General features: G+C 59.4%; 1 protein-coding gene across 3 annotated transcripts in view; it reads right to left on the reverse strand.

Moving 5' to 3' along the window:
• Window positions 1–4,992: 4,992 nt before the first annotated feature.
• The window catches only part of NHEJ1 (non-homologous end joining factor 1), a 44,129-nt gene continuing 32,388 nt past the window's right edge, over window positions 4,993–16,733 (reverse strand). For 2 of the 3 annotated variants that reach the window (XM_040069766.2, XM_040069767.1), the window contains exons 6-8: window positions 6,080–6,197; window positions 5,731–5,834; window positions 4,993–5,437 (exon numbers count right to left, since the gene is read on the reverse strand). In XM_040069766.2, coding sequence (XP_039925700.1) covers window positions 5,339–5,437; window positions 5,731–5,834; window positions 6,080–6,197 — 321 coding nt within the window. In that variant the 3' untranslated portion in view covers window positions 4,993–5,338. Of the gene's footprint in view, window positions 5,442–5,730; window positions 5,835–6,079; window positions 6,198–16,733 lie in introns of all 3 variants that reach the window. The other variant, XM_040069769.2, reaches the window with a different exon arrangement.

Below are 16,733 nucleotides of genomic sequence, written 5' to 3' on the forward strand. Positions count from 1 at the left end.
GGCGCGCCCGGCGGCCCCGGGGCGGCCCGGGGCACCGGTGGCTCCGGGGTCCCCACTAGGCTCGGCCGCCGCTCCCGCCGCCCGGCCCGGGGCTCCCCATGCGGCGCGCAGCCGGCGGGCAGGTGCCGGTGCCGGTGCCGGCGGCGGCGGCGGAGCGCGGCGGCCGCCCGGCGCGGGTGCGCTCCGGCTGCCCGGTGCGGCGAGCCGGCGTCGGCCCGCTCTGAGCTGCTGCGGCCCGGCGGCGGCAATAAATAGCGAAGGGCCGTTTGTTTTGGCAGGCGAGCGGCCGCTTGCGGGGCGCGGGGCGCGGGGCTCGGAGCTGCCGGAGCCCTCCGCGGTTTGCGCCTCGGCGGTCAACGCGGCGAGGCCGGAGCCGGAGCCGGAGCCGCCGCTGCCTCCGCTCCCCGGGCAGGAGTGAGAGGGGAAATTGAAGAGATCCGGGACCGGGAACCGCCAGGACCGCACCCTGCCCGTGTCCCAGCCTCCCAGCGCCCTCCCTCTCTCGCCTCCTCCCCGTGGAACCTGCCCCGGGCCGCCCGCAGCCTCCTCCCCCCCGCCGAGCCCCGCAGCCCACCCCGCCGGGGGTGCCCGCCGCCACCTGCCCCCCGGGGCGGCCCCGCCGCCGCCCCAAGGCGCTCCCGGTCCGCCGCGCACCCTCGGCCCCCCTTCGCGGGGCGTCCTGCGGGGCTCCCTGGCGGCGGAGTGGGCGCGGGTGGCACCCCCGGGGCTCCGGCCCCCGCCGCGCCGCCTGCTCGCCAGGGGCCCGGGCCTGCGGGCGGGGATCAAACAGAGCAGGGAGGCAGCTGGTTGAAATTTAACCACAATATTCTCGCTCCCCATTGTTTCCAGGGAGGCCCGATATTTCCACAACAGGATTATGGCATCTGATTAACTCGCTGAGACAACAATGAGGGGCTGGGATGGGCTTCCCCTTCTAGCTGCCAAAAGGGGAAAGTAAATATAACACCCTGATTTCAGGAGCGAGGGTTTGAAGGGCCCCCCCGGTTCTCCCCCAGCTGTGTGCCGGGGAGGGGTCCGGCACAGGTCCACTTGCACACTCTCTGGCTCCCTAGGATCTTCCCAGGTGAGGCAGTGCCTTGGGATGCCCACACGCACAAACCCTCTCGGGGATGTTCCCTCCGTGAGTGCAGGGCACAGGTCACTCATAGGGTTACCCGGCAGCCAGGTTGGAATAGCACTGCCAGACACCCAGCTCGGGCTGCAGGGCTTTGCTGCTCTCAGCAGCACCAAGCAACCTGGGCAAGAGGGATGCGGGCTGGGGAGCCAGCATCTCCCACAGACTTGGGATGCTGCTATCTAATGCCCCCAGCAGACCATTTCCTTTTCAGGAGCTGCAAGCAAAGTGCAGCTGGCCAGAGGTGTCTCCATCAGGTTTCCAATACTCAGTAGCCACGGTCCATCAGGTTTTTGTACTGGTTTTCATACTGCTTACCCCAAACGAGTGCCCAGAGCATCCGTGAAGACCTGCCACTGAGCAGGATGGTGAGATGCAGCTGTCCCATTGCTCCTGCACGTGATGGAGCTAGGGTGTCTGGCCAGCAGCCCCAGGCTACCCCACTTCTACACTTCTTCAGCTGATCCTTCCAGGGAAGCATCCTAAGGGCATCAGCAGAGAAAGCAGAAGGGACATACCACAGCATCATTCTCCACCCCTGCCCTCAGCTTCCAGGGATGCAGGAGGGACACAACTCTGTGCATCACTAGCACAGGAAAATTAGACCCTATGGACCCTGGACTAGATTCACAGATCCTCCAGGGTGGTTTGTACTCCCAACAAAAGGAGCCTAGCTCCCCACTTTGCACTTCACAAGGCTGTGAAGCAGGATGATCTGGGATAACACTGCATCTGGAGGCTGCAGCACTTCCTCAGGGAGAAGTTCCCTAAGAATGACAGTGTCACAAACCCAGACCTCCAAATAACCTCTGCAGCCTGCCAGCATGCAGAGTGCATGTCACAAGCCGCTGTCCCCCTCCCAGCAGCTCCAGGCTCACAGCCCTTGCCTGCCCTTGCTGGTAACAGCATCCATGTCCCATGGAGACCCAGGCTGGAAGGTAGGGAGTTGGGGCTGCTGGTGACAGCAACTCCTGCCCGTGCAGAGACTGTGGCATTGTGCATTGCTTCTGGCACAGCAAGCAGTGACAGTGCCGTGTTGCTGTGTGCAGTCCATCACCTCTCCATGCAGCACTCCCAGTGTTAACCAGTTCTCCTGCCAGGAGAAGTCTGCAGGCACATAGGGCCGATGGGACAGGGACAGCAGGCAAAATAGTGTAGCCAAGCTAGGTGTATGGGGAGGCAGCTGGAGGCTGATGCAGGGTTGGGAAAAACGGTGTTTGAGGGGGAAAATTTGCCTGGGGAAGGGGACTCCTGCTTGGGCAACTGTTGGGGAAGGACCGTTGCTGCTACAGTGGAGGTGGGAGAGATCCAACATCTGTCCCTGTATCACATGGCATTTCCCACAACACTCGGTCACTCTCAGGCACCGCTGGGACTTCTGGCCTGGACGCCAGGACGCGCTGCTCCTGCCTGCATTCCGATAGGGCACCAGCGCCTCTTTCCTCTGCCCTTCGTCTCTCCCCAGCTCCGCATCCCACTGTCCCTGCCCGAGCGGCGGCGCAGCACGCTGCACGCCCCTCGCTGGGCTCCCAGGGCTGCCCGGAGCTGGGCGCTGCGCAGGGTGAACGGGCGGCGGAGCCGAGCCGGGCAGTCTAGGTGGTGCTATTTCTCTATTTTTGCACTGGACGGGTTTGGGATTTTCCTCTCTCTCTTCGCTGCCTTGGTCGTCGTCTTCTCTCTCTCTCTCCCTCTCTCTCTCTTTTTTTTTTTTTTCTTTTCCTTTTCTAAAAATACTTGACAGCGATTGAAAGGTCCCTTTAATCGAGGCCACAGAGCCCTTATTAAGGGCACGGGTCGGGGTGCTGGGCCGTGCCCAGCATAACGGCTTCATTAAACCCTGCGAAAACTAATATTTATGGAATCAAATTTATGGAGGCCAAGGCCGAACTTGTGGCCTTTAATGTGTGTCGGGAGCTCAAATCCAGCTGGCTCCAGGGAGGAGGGGGTGGGGACAGTGAAGGAGACCCCAGCAGGACAGGATGGGACAATATGCGGTGACATTCCCTAGTGTGGGCGACAACCCGAGCCAGGGAGGAACCAGTGGCCCCATGCTAGAGTCCTGAGGGCGAGGGTCCCTGCGGTTCCTTGGGGGACATTGGCAAAGCTCTTTTTCCTACGGTCTTCACTCTCCTGCTTTTATTTACCCCCCATCCATGCTTCTGCTTCCCCCCCTGCCCTTGCCTTGGGAGAGGGGTGAATGGAACAGGATCTGTCCCCGCAGCAGGTCTTTAGGGTTGCTGGACACTCCACAGGGACTTAGCAGCATGACAGGGCTCATGAGCAACATCTCTGCAGCATCCCTGGAACTGGTTTCCCTGAGCTGAGTACCCCAGGGAGAAGCAGAGACACAGGCTGGTTTGCAGCACCCGCTCCTCCCCTATAGAGTCCACCAGCCACTGGCACAGCCAGGTTAGAATTGTTCCAGCCCTGCCTCTCCCTGCGATGTCTCCTCAGACCCAAAGGGAATAGACAAGCCAGATGCCCTCACTGGGGTGATAAGCACTCCTCCTGGACAGGCAGAGGGGAACAGCACAAACTCCAGAGCCAGCACAGAGCTGAGGGACCAGGCTTGCAGCAGAGCAGCTCCGGCGCCAGAGATGCAGTCCATATGGATGGAGCAGAGGTTGCACCAGGGACAACCTGGTGACAGAAGACACAGGAAACTGTTAAGCTGCTAAGCTCCTGCTGCCCTGGTCCTACCCCTCAGCTAGTAGCAGGACCCTCCCTGGGGGCGAGTGCCTAGCAGGCAGACTCAAAGCTGCCAAGATGTTTGCAGATGGGAAAATGCAGGATACATAATCTACGGCAGTCAGCATAAGCTCTCTATCCCATAGCTTTCCCTTCTCACCACCCACCCTGCCCTGCATGCTGCTCCCTCAGAAAGGAAATATAAAAAGCAACTGGTTGCACTCGCCCTCGGACTGGTTGGCTGTGGCCCAGCAAAGGCCCTTTCATTCCCCATCCACAGACACAGGGACTGCTCCGGATATTTTTATTTCCCCCTTGCTGCCCAGGAGAACAGGCAGCATGACTGCAGCTGGCCCAGCCCCAGGAACCAGGGCAGCTGGGGGCATGGGTCCCTGTCCCAGGAGAGCAGCACCCCTGGCTGCAGCCTGCCTGGGGCCTGGCTCTCTGCCTGCTGTTTTAGGACCTGGCTTGGGCACAGGAATGGGGTCCCAGTCCTGAAGGAAGCATGTGGACCTAGGGGCTGGAGGAGGGGACCAGGAGTGGATGGATGGATGGATGGATGGATAGATGGATGGATGGATGGATGGATGGATGGATGGATGGATGGATGGATGGATGGATGGAGTGCGAAGGGATGGAAGTGGTGTTTTGTGTCCAGAGAGCATCTGTAACCTGCTCCAGGGCTGCTCCCAGCCCTGGCAGCATTCAGTGTTGGTTGTCTCCTGCTCCTTGGAGGCCAAAGCACGGATCAACCCCGTATTACCTGCCCAATAACTGGTGGAGGTGCCTTCAAATGTAGGGTGTCCTGCAGCCCATCCAGGGCCTTTGCCAGCCTGCTTCTGCAGGGATCAGCACCTGGTGTGTATCCTGGTTTGGGACAAGAACATGGGCTCCAGCCCCCTCAGCATGCTGTGCCCCCATGATCTGGGCATCCTCTTGTGTCATCCTTGGGCATACCCCAAAACACATCCTGCTGCTCAGGGTGAGCCACAGCCTGTCTGGGAGCTGTATGCTGTGCCACAGCAACAAGCTGCTGTCACCTCACTGTCCAGAGTCACTGCAAGCCCCTGGGACATCAGGACTGCCTGAGGGGAACCCAGCAGCACCAGAGGTTACATCCCTCCTAGACACTACAGGCCTGGTAGGACAGAGCAGGAGAGGGAATCTCACCCAGACACAGCCCTTTATTGAAAACTCACTCAAGAGCAGCCAAACCCCACAGCTCTGCCAGAGCCTCACCTATCCCACATCCACCGGCAGGATCCCTCCCACTTCTCCCTGGTCCCACACTGGCTCTGCCACGAGAGGAAGCCTGGGCAAACTCTGGACCAGGGAAGAGTTAGAAAAGCTGTTTCCTGAAACACTGTTGAAGAAAGGAGCTCCATCTCCCCAACTGGAGACATCTTGGGAGGGGACCATGACCAGGGCAGGGTCCATCAGGCGATGCAGAGAAGAGGCAGACGATGCATGGGTACTCTGCACTCCCTCTCTTGTATATTGGGGGAAGCAGAGACCTCAGCAGATTGGCAGAAATCTCTCAGCTGAAGAGCCCTTTTGCCTTCTTTGGCTTGGCCTTGGCTGCAGGCAGCCGGGGCTTCTGAGATGGGGAGGAGGCTGGCTGGAAACAAAGAGGAGGCAGTGTCAGTTCCACCTTGAGGAGTCACACAGCATGTGTGCAAGTGTGCAAGCAGTGACATTCCTGTCATCTGTGTTGTGGGAGCGCAAAATATGTGCACATATGCAATCACACACTCCCCAGTCAGAATACATGGGTAGAATGGGCGAGGAACCAAGCAGAGACTCCTAGCCCATCCTGGATGGGCAAAGTGCTTGGATGAGAGGAGGGAAAGGAGATGTGGGCCCCATCCTGCCTTTGGTACTGAGAGATCTTCCTGAGCTGCACTCACCGAGGTTCTCTCGCTGGAAGATGTCATTTCCTCCTCCTGGGACGGAGCAGGTGGATGGGGGTGCTCTGTGGTTTCTGCAGGGAGTGCTGCATCCACGTCGTCCTCTGGCACCAGTAAAAGATGCAATTTGGGATTGAGATAAGTGACTATGGGGCATTGCCCAAACCCACTCTAGGAATTGTGCTTAGATTGGGATCCCAGCCCATGGGGGGAAAGCAAAGGGGGAGACTGTTACATGGGGTGAGCTGCATCTGGGGCTACACTTCCCTTACCCCAGGACACAGGGCTGAGCAGTCGAGAGGACAGCTGCATCACACCCTCCCCATGCCACAGACAAGGAGCTCCTCACCAGAGCAATGCCGTTTCCGAGCCTGCTTGGCCTCCTGCTGTGTCACTGCAGTGTAGAGCTGCTGCAGAGCAGAGGCGAAGGCCTGCCCTTCTCCTGCACTGCAGATCCGGGACAAGGTCTGTGGGAAAAAGTGGAGGCACCATCACCCTGCCAGGAAATCACTCGCCAGGTCACCCTGCCACGGTGCTGCTGTGGGGCAGAGAAGGGGCTGTGCCCCCTCTGCCCATCAGGCTCCATCTGTTTTACCCCAGGACTGCAGCAGAGTTTGTGGGAACAGGCAGCTCTGGCACTGGGTGGGATGTGGCTGCTCCCAGCTGTGCACACATGCACACACAGACACACACACTTGCACACCTCTGTACACCTCTGGACAGTGGGTTGCCTTCCCATTGAGAGGCAGACTGCAGAGGTTTTTGGGTCATTCATGAAATGCCAGAGATAAGATCGCTCTGGAAGGGCTGTGGCTTCCCTGCCTGGAACAGCATGGGCTGCAGCTGCTGATATGGACAGCGAGCTTTGGGCAGGGACATGACCTAATAAGAGGTGGGAACAGGTAGCTCCTGTCTGCCACCACAGCCTCCAGCACAAGCCATCTCTGGTGGCCCCACAGAAAGTGAAAATTATGACAGTGAGACGAGGGATGCCCAGGTTTGCTCCCAGTCTGCCAGAACAGCTCCTGCCTCCCTGCACACGCTTATATTCCCTCCAGACTTGACATGGGAAGCCCCCCTCCTCCTGCCTGTGTCCCTTGCCAGTGGGATGCCACCTTTCCTGCTGGGCCATGCTGATGCACATGAGAGATCTTGGCAGGCTGGGGAAGCACCACACTCCACTGGGAACATAACATAGCTCACAGTGCTCAAACAAACAGGAGCAGGGATGGGGAAACACATATGTGCCCTGGAGGGGGTGCTGTGGGGGGGTGCGGGGCACAGTGTGGGCCTACAAGTGCAGGTGAGTGTGAGCATGATGATGTGCATAGGGACTGTGAGCGCAGCAGTGTGCAGATGAGCATGGCTGCGGGTGCACACATGGCTGATTGTGTGGCTGTGTGTGTGTGTGTGTGTGTGTGTGTGTGTGTGTGTGTCAAAGGTCTGAACACACTAATCTCTGCCCTGCTCCACACCCAGACAGCAGGAGAACAAAGTGTAACAGATAAGGTAGGATTCTCTCTGGGCCAGTAAAGTGGGGAGGGGATGGGGACGCTCAGACCCACTCAAGGCCAGAGTCCAAAGCCTGACCCCAGCTTCCCAGTGGCAGAATAGGTAGGCTGAACCCTCCTCCCTGCTCCCTGCCAGACAGGGTGGCAGGATAGGGCTGATGCCAGGATGGGTTGGCTGGTGCCCAGACAGACACTTTCTATGCAGGTCTCATCTCTTCTCCTGAAGTCACAGGCATGAAAGACCCTTGGGGTGTAGGAAATCTATGGCACTGGCATCTGCTTTTTGACCAGATGCTATACAGGTCACCTCCTCTGTCCCTGCCCACTGCCAGTGGAGGGGGCGATGCTCTGCTGCCATCATCCTGCCAGCATTCCGCCAGCATCTCCGGGATTGCTTGATACTGGGCATGCACACCTCTCAATGCCTCATCGCCCAGCCTCTGTGCCATCAGCTGTGCTGCCTCAGCACAAGCTCCTTGGGAGGAGGAGGGATGCTGAACAACTGGGATGCTGAACGCCTCAGGCACCCCAAGGATGCTCCTGCCCTGTGTGTCCCACCCCACAGAGCCAGGGTTGCACCCAAGGTTGCAAAAGCAGCATCCAAGGCTGGGAAGGTGGCTGCACTTCAAAGGTAGAAGAGGGCCTGGTCACGGGTGGCCAACACAGCCCAGATCAAAGGCACAAGCTGGAGTCATAATTCAGAGAAAAGCAAACAGCAGTTCCCAGGAAAGTCAGGAATGGCAGTGAAGTGAGCAAAGTGTACTAGATAGCACTGCGTGGGTCAGTGCCCCAGGAGGGTAGGAGAGTCCCCTGCAGAGCCAGCCAGCTCTGGGTGCCACTGCTATGGCTCTCACCCCCTCTCCCTGCCACCAACACGTCTCTGGGGAATGCCAGGGCAATGGGGCCGGCTGTGCACCCAGGTGCAGGGTGCTGCCAATCCCCTCTGCTCCAAGCCAGCCAGGATTGCAGCTGGGATGTGCCCCAAGCCCCAGGGCTGCTCAGGCTGCTCCGATTCACAGCATTCAAGCAAGGATCTGGGCAGGGCAGCTGCCCACTTAGTGCTCAGCACCAGCTGCCCAGAGCCAGCACAGCGTCCCCATGGTGTCCCTGGGGATGGGACAAACCATCCTTGCAGGCACCCCGTGTCCCCAAGAGCAGCACACACAGCCCCACCCAGGTGATACCTTGGGGAGGCACCGGGAGAAGCGTGCCCAGGGCAGCCGCGGGGGGATTGGGCATCTGGGGTGGCACAGGGGTCTGCAGGTGCAGGGCACCTGCTGCCTACACCTGCGGGAAGGGCTCGGCTCCAGCAAGCCCAGGGTGGAATTTGGGAGTCAGCGGCCACTTCCTGCCGCTGCCCTTCCCGGCGGCTGGAGCCCGCGGGCTCAGGGCCACAGGGTGGCCGGAGCTGGCCCGCGGCGGGACTGGGAGGCTGCGCTTCACAGCCCCGGAGGGAAATGGGTTATAACCAGAGCTGGAAGCGTTTCCCTGCAGAGCTATGACTCAGCAGGGAGCAGAGCGTGCTGTGCCAGTCACCGGCCACCTGATGGCCCCGAAGGCTGAGAGGGACAACGAAGTGTCCCCTAAAGGGCTGGATGGGGGACAAGCCCTGGCTACGGCTGATTTTCCCCTTCCTCCTTGCCCCATTGCTCCATTCCAAAGCTGAACCCTGCTGCAGACAACTTGTCCCCGCTGCAACATCAGCCCTGGCCTCTGGTGATTTGTTTTCCCCTGATTACCCATCTCCAGGATAAACACGATGTCTGAGGTGCCGGGAGCCACACAAGCGGAGAGCTGGCAGCTGGGGGAGTGCTGCCCGGGTTGCCCCACACGACTCGCCAGGCACCAGGGAGTGATGCCTCGGGAGCTGGCATGGCTTGTCTGGCCTGTTATGACTACCTGGCCACAAGGCCAAGTGGGATGCCCCAGTATCAGGAGGGACTCAAGGCTGCGGTAGCGGCACAGGAGACTCCACAGCACACCCTGAACTGTGACTGGGGCAGGGGGAGATGCCCAGCGAAGGGGGGCAGGTGCCCGACCTCACAATGACAGCAAGTTGTGCTCACTGACAGCCCCAGGGTGTGGAGGGGCAGCTCAGAGGGAGCCAGGCTGCAGCCTCTCTCAGTGACCCCTGACCCAGAGGGCTCTGCTGTGGGGTTGGACCCCGGTGCAGAGGTGCACCAGGGTCAGTGGTGGGCATGGTACACAACCTATCTCCAAGGCATTCTGCATTGACACACCCCCTGCCCAGACTCCCTTCTCAAGGGGCCAAAAGGGACAGCAATCTGGATGTCCTCTCGACAGTATGAGCAGAAGGGGCACATCCCCCTGCACGGCACCACGCCACCAGCACAGAAGCACCACCTTTCCCTGGCCCAGGACGGGTCTGTAGGCAGGCTGGATCGTGCTGGGCCCCTGCACCACTGCCAAGCACCAGAGTCTAAATCGGTCGTGCTCAAAGCTGGGGACTGACCCTTTCATTATCACACCAGACGTTCGAAGCGGTTACCAACATTCTTCACTACAAATCCCACATTCCTATTTTTTAATATATTTTTAACTGGAAAACAGAGCGAATGGGGCCTGTTTGGAAATTACAGCCTGGCTGCTGTGGCTTGTATGTCAGATCTGCCCACATTCCCGTGGCCAGCCTCAGCACATGCTCCACAGGGGCACACTTAATAATTCCTGCTGGGGCTGGAGCCAAGGGGTGTGTGCCAAGGGGGAGGATGGCTTCCCCAGGCTGCCCCCACCAGCGGGCTCCATGGAAGCGGCGTGGTGGAGTGACAGAGCAGGAATGGCAGGCTGGCTCTCCGGCACTGGGCAGGCCACTGCTACACTGGCATGGATGAAGTCTGGTGCTGCTGTGGCAGTTGATGGTGGGCAGGGGAAGGGCTCCACGGCTGGTGCATTCCTGTGCCTCATAGCCAGGCTGCCCTCGGCACTCTACCCTGTCACAACCTTTGTGCATGCTCCTGCGAATGGGGCTGGAATGGCTTGCTGGATCTGTGCTGGCATCTCTGCCCATGGTTATGCCAATGTCAGTGAGGCTAGGGAGAGACCCCTTCTGGGATCCAGACAGATGCTCACCCATCTGCTGCCAGCAGCAGAGGACCTGTCTGCAAGATGGAGAGGGTTGAGCTGTTCCCATCCAGCTGTATCAAGGGCAGGGAAAGGGGGTACTTATTCCCTGGGATGAAGCAGGCCACATCAGCCCAGTTTCCTGCCCCAGCTCCCTTGTGGGGCAATGACCCTCTCCCTGAGGAAAAAGCCATGTCCAGGCACCCTGAGGTGCCCTACACTGTCCACTGATGCCCTTTCCCAGCTCCTCCAGCCCTTAGATCTACTTGCACTCCCCAGCCTGCAGCAGTCCCTGGGACACTGCATACCCCCGAAGCAGGTGGCTAAAGGACCAGCTCTGAGCTCACACTGTCACTGTCTCCATCCCCCTCTGTCATGCACTCCCAGGGGACACGCAGCTGCAGCAGCAGCAGCAGCAGGTAGGAGAGCTGGCAGTGCTGCCAGGCCGCCCTTGGAGCAGGCACGGGCAGGATGGCCAGGGCTTCACAGGCAGGCAGCCAGGCTGAGCACACCTGGCAGGAAGTGGCGGTGCCGGCAGGGGAAGGCAGCCGGAGAGCTGCTGAGAGGTGAAGGGGTCACCCCGGGGAAGAGCGCGTGGTGAGGCCGGGACAGAGGAGCATCCCAGCGCGGCCCGGCCCAGCCCGGCACGGCACGGCACGGCACGGCATTCCTCCCAGCACCGTTCTGGCCCTGCTGCCGGCAATGTTTTCCTTTCCCCCTGACTTCAGGGGCCTTTCCAGCGAGCAAATGTCAGGCACATAAAGAGCGGCACTGTGAGCGGAAGATGGAGCGAGAATGCCTGCCCGCGTCCCTCCGTAAGTGCTGTCTCACACTTCATCAAGGCAGCCTTTGCAAGCGAGGCACTCGCTTAACAACCAGCAGTCTATGCTGGCCGGCGACCGCAGCAGCCCCGCCGCTCAATACCCTTTTCTTTTCTCCCTGCGCTGTTTTTGTGGCTTGGGTTACAGCCTTTCTCGCAGACACTGAGCGGAGGGGCGTGGTGGCAGCGGGGGCTCCGCATTGTGCCGCCGCCACGCCGGGGTGGATGCTGGGGGGGTTCTCTATCTGCCCTGCCCACTCACTCCTGCATCCAACGCGCAGGGATAAATCCCGGGGAAAAGGAGGGTCAGCGGCAGAGCAGAGGTAAGGCAGGAGGTTGCAGCATCTCTTCCCCAGTCATGTGAGGACCAAGCCACCGGCAGCAGCCTGGGGCTTGGCAGAGACCCTGGTGGAGGGTGAGTGGTTCCAGCCCCAGTGGGCAGTCCCTACCCCGTCCCATTTGGAAGGAGGCCCTCCTGTCGGGCTGCCAAGCAAACCCATGGGCATCCAAGCCCTCCCCCTGCCCGAGTTCCAACAAACTCCCTGAAAAAGAGCAGTGTCCGGCACCAGCATTGCCTAGCATTGCCTCCCCACCTGGGCAATGCTGGGAGATGCTGGGCCTTGTTGCTCAGGGTCTGGTGGCAGCTGCTGGTGGCACTCCCAGCTCCAGTTTGACCATGGGTATTTGCCCCCCCAACCAGCAGTCCATGAGGTAACAGCAGGAGAGCCTTTGGGGAAGCTGGCACTGGGTGCCAGTTGGGCAAGGGAGATGGGCAAGGAGAATGCCCTGAAGTGTAGCAGGCCCCAGCATGCCAGGACTAGTGAGGACTTGCTTCCAGGAAAGCAGAGTCACAGGCTGACAGCACCTACGGCCTTCACCTCCAGCAACCTGACCCATCACTGACACAGGCTGCCTTCTCCAGGGTCAAGAGCAGAGGACATGGAGACCCGGTGGCCAGTGTGCCTCCTCTCCCAGAGTGCCAGCTCGGGGACCCCGCTTATCTGTGAGGAAGCTGGGTGGCTCACACTGCCTTGTTATTTTAGGCCGACTCGGTGAATATGGATACATCATCCAGGCTTATTATTGTAGGGTTCCTCCGCAAAGTGTGCCAGCTCATGCGGGTTTATTATTGTCTGCTCAGGAAAGCTGGGCACATTGCGCTGGTCTGTTATTGTAGGGTTGCTCAGGAAGGCCAGCCAGCTCATCCCAGCTTGTTATTATTGCACAGAGCTCGTGGGGGGCTGGCCAGGAAACTTCCTGCAAAGTGGGGTGATGGAAAGGGAGCCACACCTGGTGAATCACAAGGATGCTGTGTGGTGATAAGGAACAGCGAAGGGTGGGATCCAGCACCTCGGCTCCACCCAGCCAGGACAGGCCACTCATTCATGGGCACAAGCACTCATGGGTCCCCTGGGACCTGTGGGGCACTGAGGCTGGCAGAGGCAGCAGGAGCGTGGGTCAAGGCTGGGAACTGGCAAAGCAACCCTCATACTTCTTGAGAAACAAAATCTGGGGGTGACAGGGGGACAACCACGGAAATACTGCACCCAGTACATCCCCAAACCTGGCACACAAGGGCTTAGCTGAGGTAACAAGGCCCAGAGAGGAAGCTGGTGCTGAGCCAGGTGGGATTAGGGGCTTTTGGGGGAAATCCGGGTGTGTTTCGGACCAAGGTTGAGCAGGAGACAGCTGCTCCACCCTTGTGGCTTTGCAGTTCCTCCCAAGCACGGGTGATGCCGTAGGGGCAGCCCCTAGGGATGCCGCCCCATTGTCACCCGAAACTGCAGCAGGAAGCGTTTCTGTGTGGGGCAGGGGGGCAGCAGGGCTTACTGCTGAGCTGCCTCAGGCAGGTCCCCAGGCACATGGCCCCAGCAGGGTTGGGTCCAACATGCCCCAGCAGCCCTGGCACTGCTGCTGGCACGGCCACTGAGTCACCATCACCTCCCCCTGCCCTGTAACAGACCGTGTTTCCCAGGCATGGCAGCCTGCTGGTGTCACCCCAGGCCGTGCCCGGTTGGTACCAGGTGCTCAGATGTCCCACGGGCAGTGCCCAGCTGTGCCAGGTGCCCAGGTGTCCCCCCAGGCAGTGCCCAGCTGTTCCAGGTACCCAGGTGTCCCACGGGCAGTGCCCAGCTGTGCTCAGTGCAGATGTTGGTCCCCAGCCAGGCACCGGGATTGAGTGTCAAGAGAGCTCTCCACGCACAGCAGCGGCGGCAGGAGGCCAGCCTGCCCTGCAAGCACACAGCCCTTTCATTCATGGCAAAAAATAGCCCCCCGGGGTGTGGTCCAGGCTGGAAAAGCCCCCTCCATCCCCGGCCAGCCCATGTTTATTCAATACGGGGGGGACACACTGCCCTCTCCCTGCCCCCCAGCCCTGTGCAACATCTCCCTGCCAGAGTGGCTGCTCTTGGACGTGATTCGCCGGGTCCCCCCTGGCCAAAACACACAGGCTGGGGCGGGGGGGAAGGCAAAACCCTAAAAAGCACTGGATTTGTCTCCAGGAGGAGCAGCCCGTGGTGATGTCATGAGAGTTTGCGAGCGGCCACATGAAAGGGACTTGCTGCCCAGGAAATCCACAGGTCAGTGATCCTTCAGACAAGCCAGCAATTCTTCAGTGGGCCAGGAAGGAAACCTCAAGGAGCCCAAGCCAAGCCTGCCCTTGCCCCGGTAACATAGCTTGCCCCCAGCCTCATGGCCCCCCAGGATCCCCAACCCTGCTTCACAATCCCTCCATATCCCCTTTTCAGCAGCTGTAATTCACAGCAGCCCAGTCCCTCTGCCAAATGGTACCAGCATCTGCACTGCAGTTCCTGGGCAACAAGCCTGTCCCCATAGACTACCAACATCCTAACCCCTGCTCTGCAGCCTTCAGAGTCTGGACCTCTGCCCCCCAGACCCCAGACCCTTCCCCTCTGCTGGTCTGGGGGCACCACCCCTATTTCCATGGTAATCCACCAGGCCAGGAGTGGCAGGTGATTTAGGGTCAGGCAGCGCTGTGACCTGACAATGGGGATGCATCAGGGCAGAGGGTTCTCTTTCATGAAGAATTACACTGGGGACAGCTGGGAACACACAGATCAGCACCCTCAGCCCCCTCCCCAAGAGTCAGCCAGGTTCTCAGTCTGCTCTGGCAGGCATTGCAGACATGGGCCCTGAAACCAAATCCACTGCCCAGGGCTCCCCTCCCCATTTTCCACAGTGCAGGATGCAATGGCTGTACTGATGAGGAAGGTTTTCCTTCCTCCTCCTCCCCATGCAGGAGACATCTCTGGGCTCACATCCAAGCCCAGGGTTCTACCTCTGCACATCAGTCTGCTCTGCATATCCCAGCCCCTCCATGGATCCTGTGTCACACGGAATTTGGTGAAGGAGCTGCCCTTCCTGCCTCATCACAGGCTGCAGCCCAGAAGGAGATGAGTTGCAAGTGAAGCTCAGACCTCGTGCCCCCAGCACCTCCTATGCATCCTTTCAAAAAGCTGCAAGTAACCAGACCGTCCAGCTGGAACTTGCCTATGGAGACACTCTTCTGCTCCACTTGCTCCATCTCCCCACCCACAGACAGAAGGTGACAAGACCCTCTGCAACCCCAAAGGTGCCTGAAGACCAGCACGTACCCCAAGCTGGTGCCACGGCACGTGGGGACACTGGCTGGGAAATCCCTGGTGGAGCAATGGGCACAGTGTGGTGCTAGGGCTCTCTGAGGCCAGCTGAGTGGTGACTGGAACCCACTGCCCTCAGCAGAGAGAGGATCTTGGCAAAAGAGCCAGCTCTGAGAAGACCACAGCCTGGGACTTCTAGGATGTGGGGCGTCTTCATCCTGCTGGTACCCAAATCGGTCCACGACAGCACTGGACTCCTGGAGGGGACAGGGACAGTGGAGAGGAGATGGGAGCCCCCACATTCGATGCAGAGCTCTAAGGGCTGTTCCCTTTCCCATCCGGGCCCAGGTTGGGATGTTTGCTCCTGCTGTCCCCGTGTCAGCAAAGAGACGGGACTCAGTCTCTATGACTGTCAATCAGGCACTTTTCACCAGAGCTAAAAATGCACTCGCAGAAGGAAAACAAAATAAAAACACAAAACAAAACAGTGAGGTGAAAAATTCCTTGATATTTCTCTCCTGCAAATCCCCGGAGCCAGCAGAGAGGCGAGAGCCCCCGGAGTTTGTCAAGCAAACACTTTCACACCCTTGGCCACGGTCGGCACGCTGCCGCTGGAATGCCAAATATATATTTAAGCCCTGCTCATCAAAGGAGTCTGTTCGGAGTCGGTTTCGGGCAACGTGCATGTGGGTTTGGCCTGGGGAGAAAACCAGGGATGCGGAGAACATTTCTTGGGGAACGGGAGGCAGCTCGCGTGTGCGCGCATACACGCACCAGATAAATGACAACCTTCAAGGTCGTGTGGCTGTAAGGTCGCGGGCTGGGCACGAGATACCTGCCCGCTGTGGCACTCACCCTTATCAGCGCCTGTCGCACTGTGGGGTGGAGATGTTTAGGCTGGAGGGAGGCCAGCAGCCATTCTGCATTCCAGCACTGTAAACTTTGTCAAAGCTAAGCGAGCTCAGCCAACAAAGCCAGGGTCCAGCAAGACAAGCAGGAAGCAGCAGTTTGGGAGAGGGTAAGATTGCAGGGACATGGAGGGCTGCTCAGGGCTGTGCACCTCACCATGAGGTGATAAGAAGCCTTGTCCTGGGCTCAGCAATATACAATAGTGAGACATAGATAGAGTGCTCCTTCAAGTCCAAAGCTAGAGTTAACCAGAGCGCCACAGCTCCTGCTCTGCCTCCCCTAGCACTACCTGTGCTGGGCTGCCAGCCATCCCACAGGGCATCACTGTTTATCTGCTGCCAAACAACCCCCAGTCCTGTTCTTGAAGGCATCAAGGGGAGAGGGGTGCTGCTCCACAGCTCCTCCTCTCAGACATGGCTTTGCTGGAACAAGATGGACACAGCAAGGAGCACTTTGGAAACGCACAGCAAATGAGAGACTCCTTCTGCATGGATCACTCCTGTTCCTCTCCCATTTACAAATATTCCCTTGGTTTGTTGATGACAGCCCAGGGAACTATGCCCATCGCATGGTCAACTTCCGCATCAGAGAGATGGGGAAATTTCTGCCTTCCTCCTCCTCTTTTGTGTGGGGCTTGCAAAACCCCAGTGCTGGCCGTGGGGGCTGAAGGCAGTTCTGGGGAATGCCACACATGGATGGGTGGCAGGGCAGGAGCTCCATCTCCAGAGATGCCAGGCTGACCCTTCCCCTCTCTGTCATTGCTCCAGCCAAGAGCAAAGATGTTTTAGCCCAAATCTTGTACCTATTCCCAGCTGACAGAGCTGCAGCTTGGGCTCCGGCCAAGGGCTGGAGTTGGACAGGGCAGGGGAGATCACTGCCTCAAGCAAACAGAGCATGCCAGTGCTGTGAAATCAGGCATTACGCGCCTGTCTCCTGCGGCAGGACAAGCCCGTCAGGCTGCCAGGGAGACACTCTGGTTATGGCAGGGGCAATCCCAACACCAACAGGGCCTGACCCTGCACAGCCACGTCTCTCAAGCTGGGTTCATCTCCAGGTGAGGGGAGGGATTACTGTACCACCACG

The sequence above is a fragment of the Hirundo rustica genome, chromosome 7, assembly GCF_015227805.2.
Source record: "Hirundo rustica isolate bHirRus1 chromosome 7, bHirRus1.pri.v3, whole genome shotgun sequence".
NCBI lineage: Eukaryota > Metazoa > Chordata > Aves > Passeriformes > Hirundinidae > Hirundo > Hirundo rustica.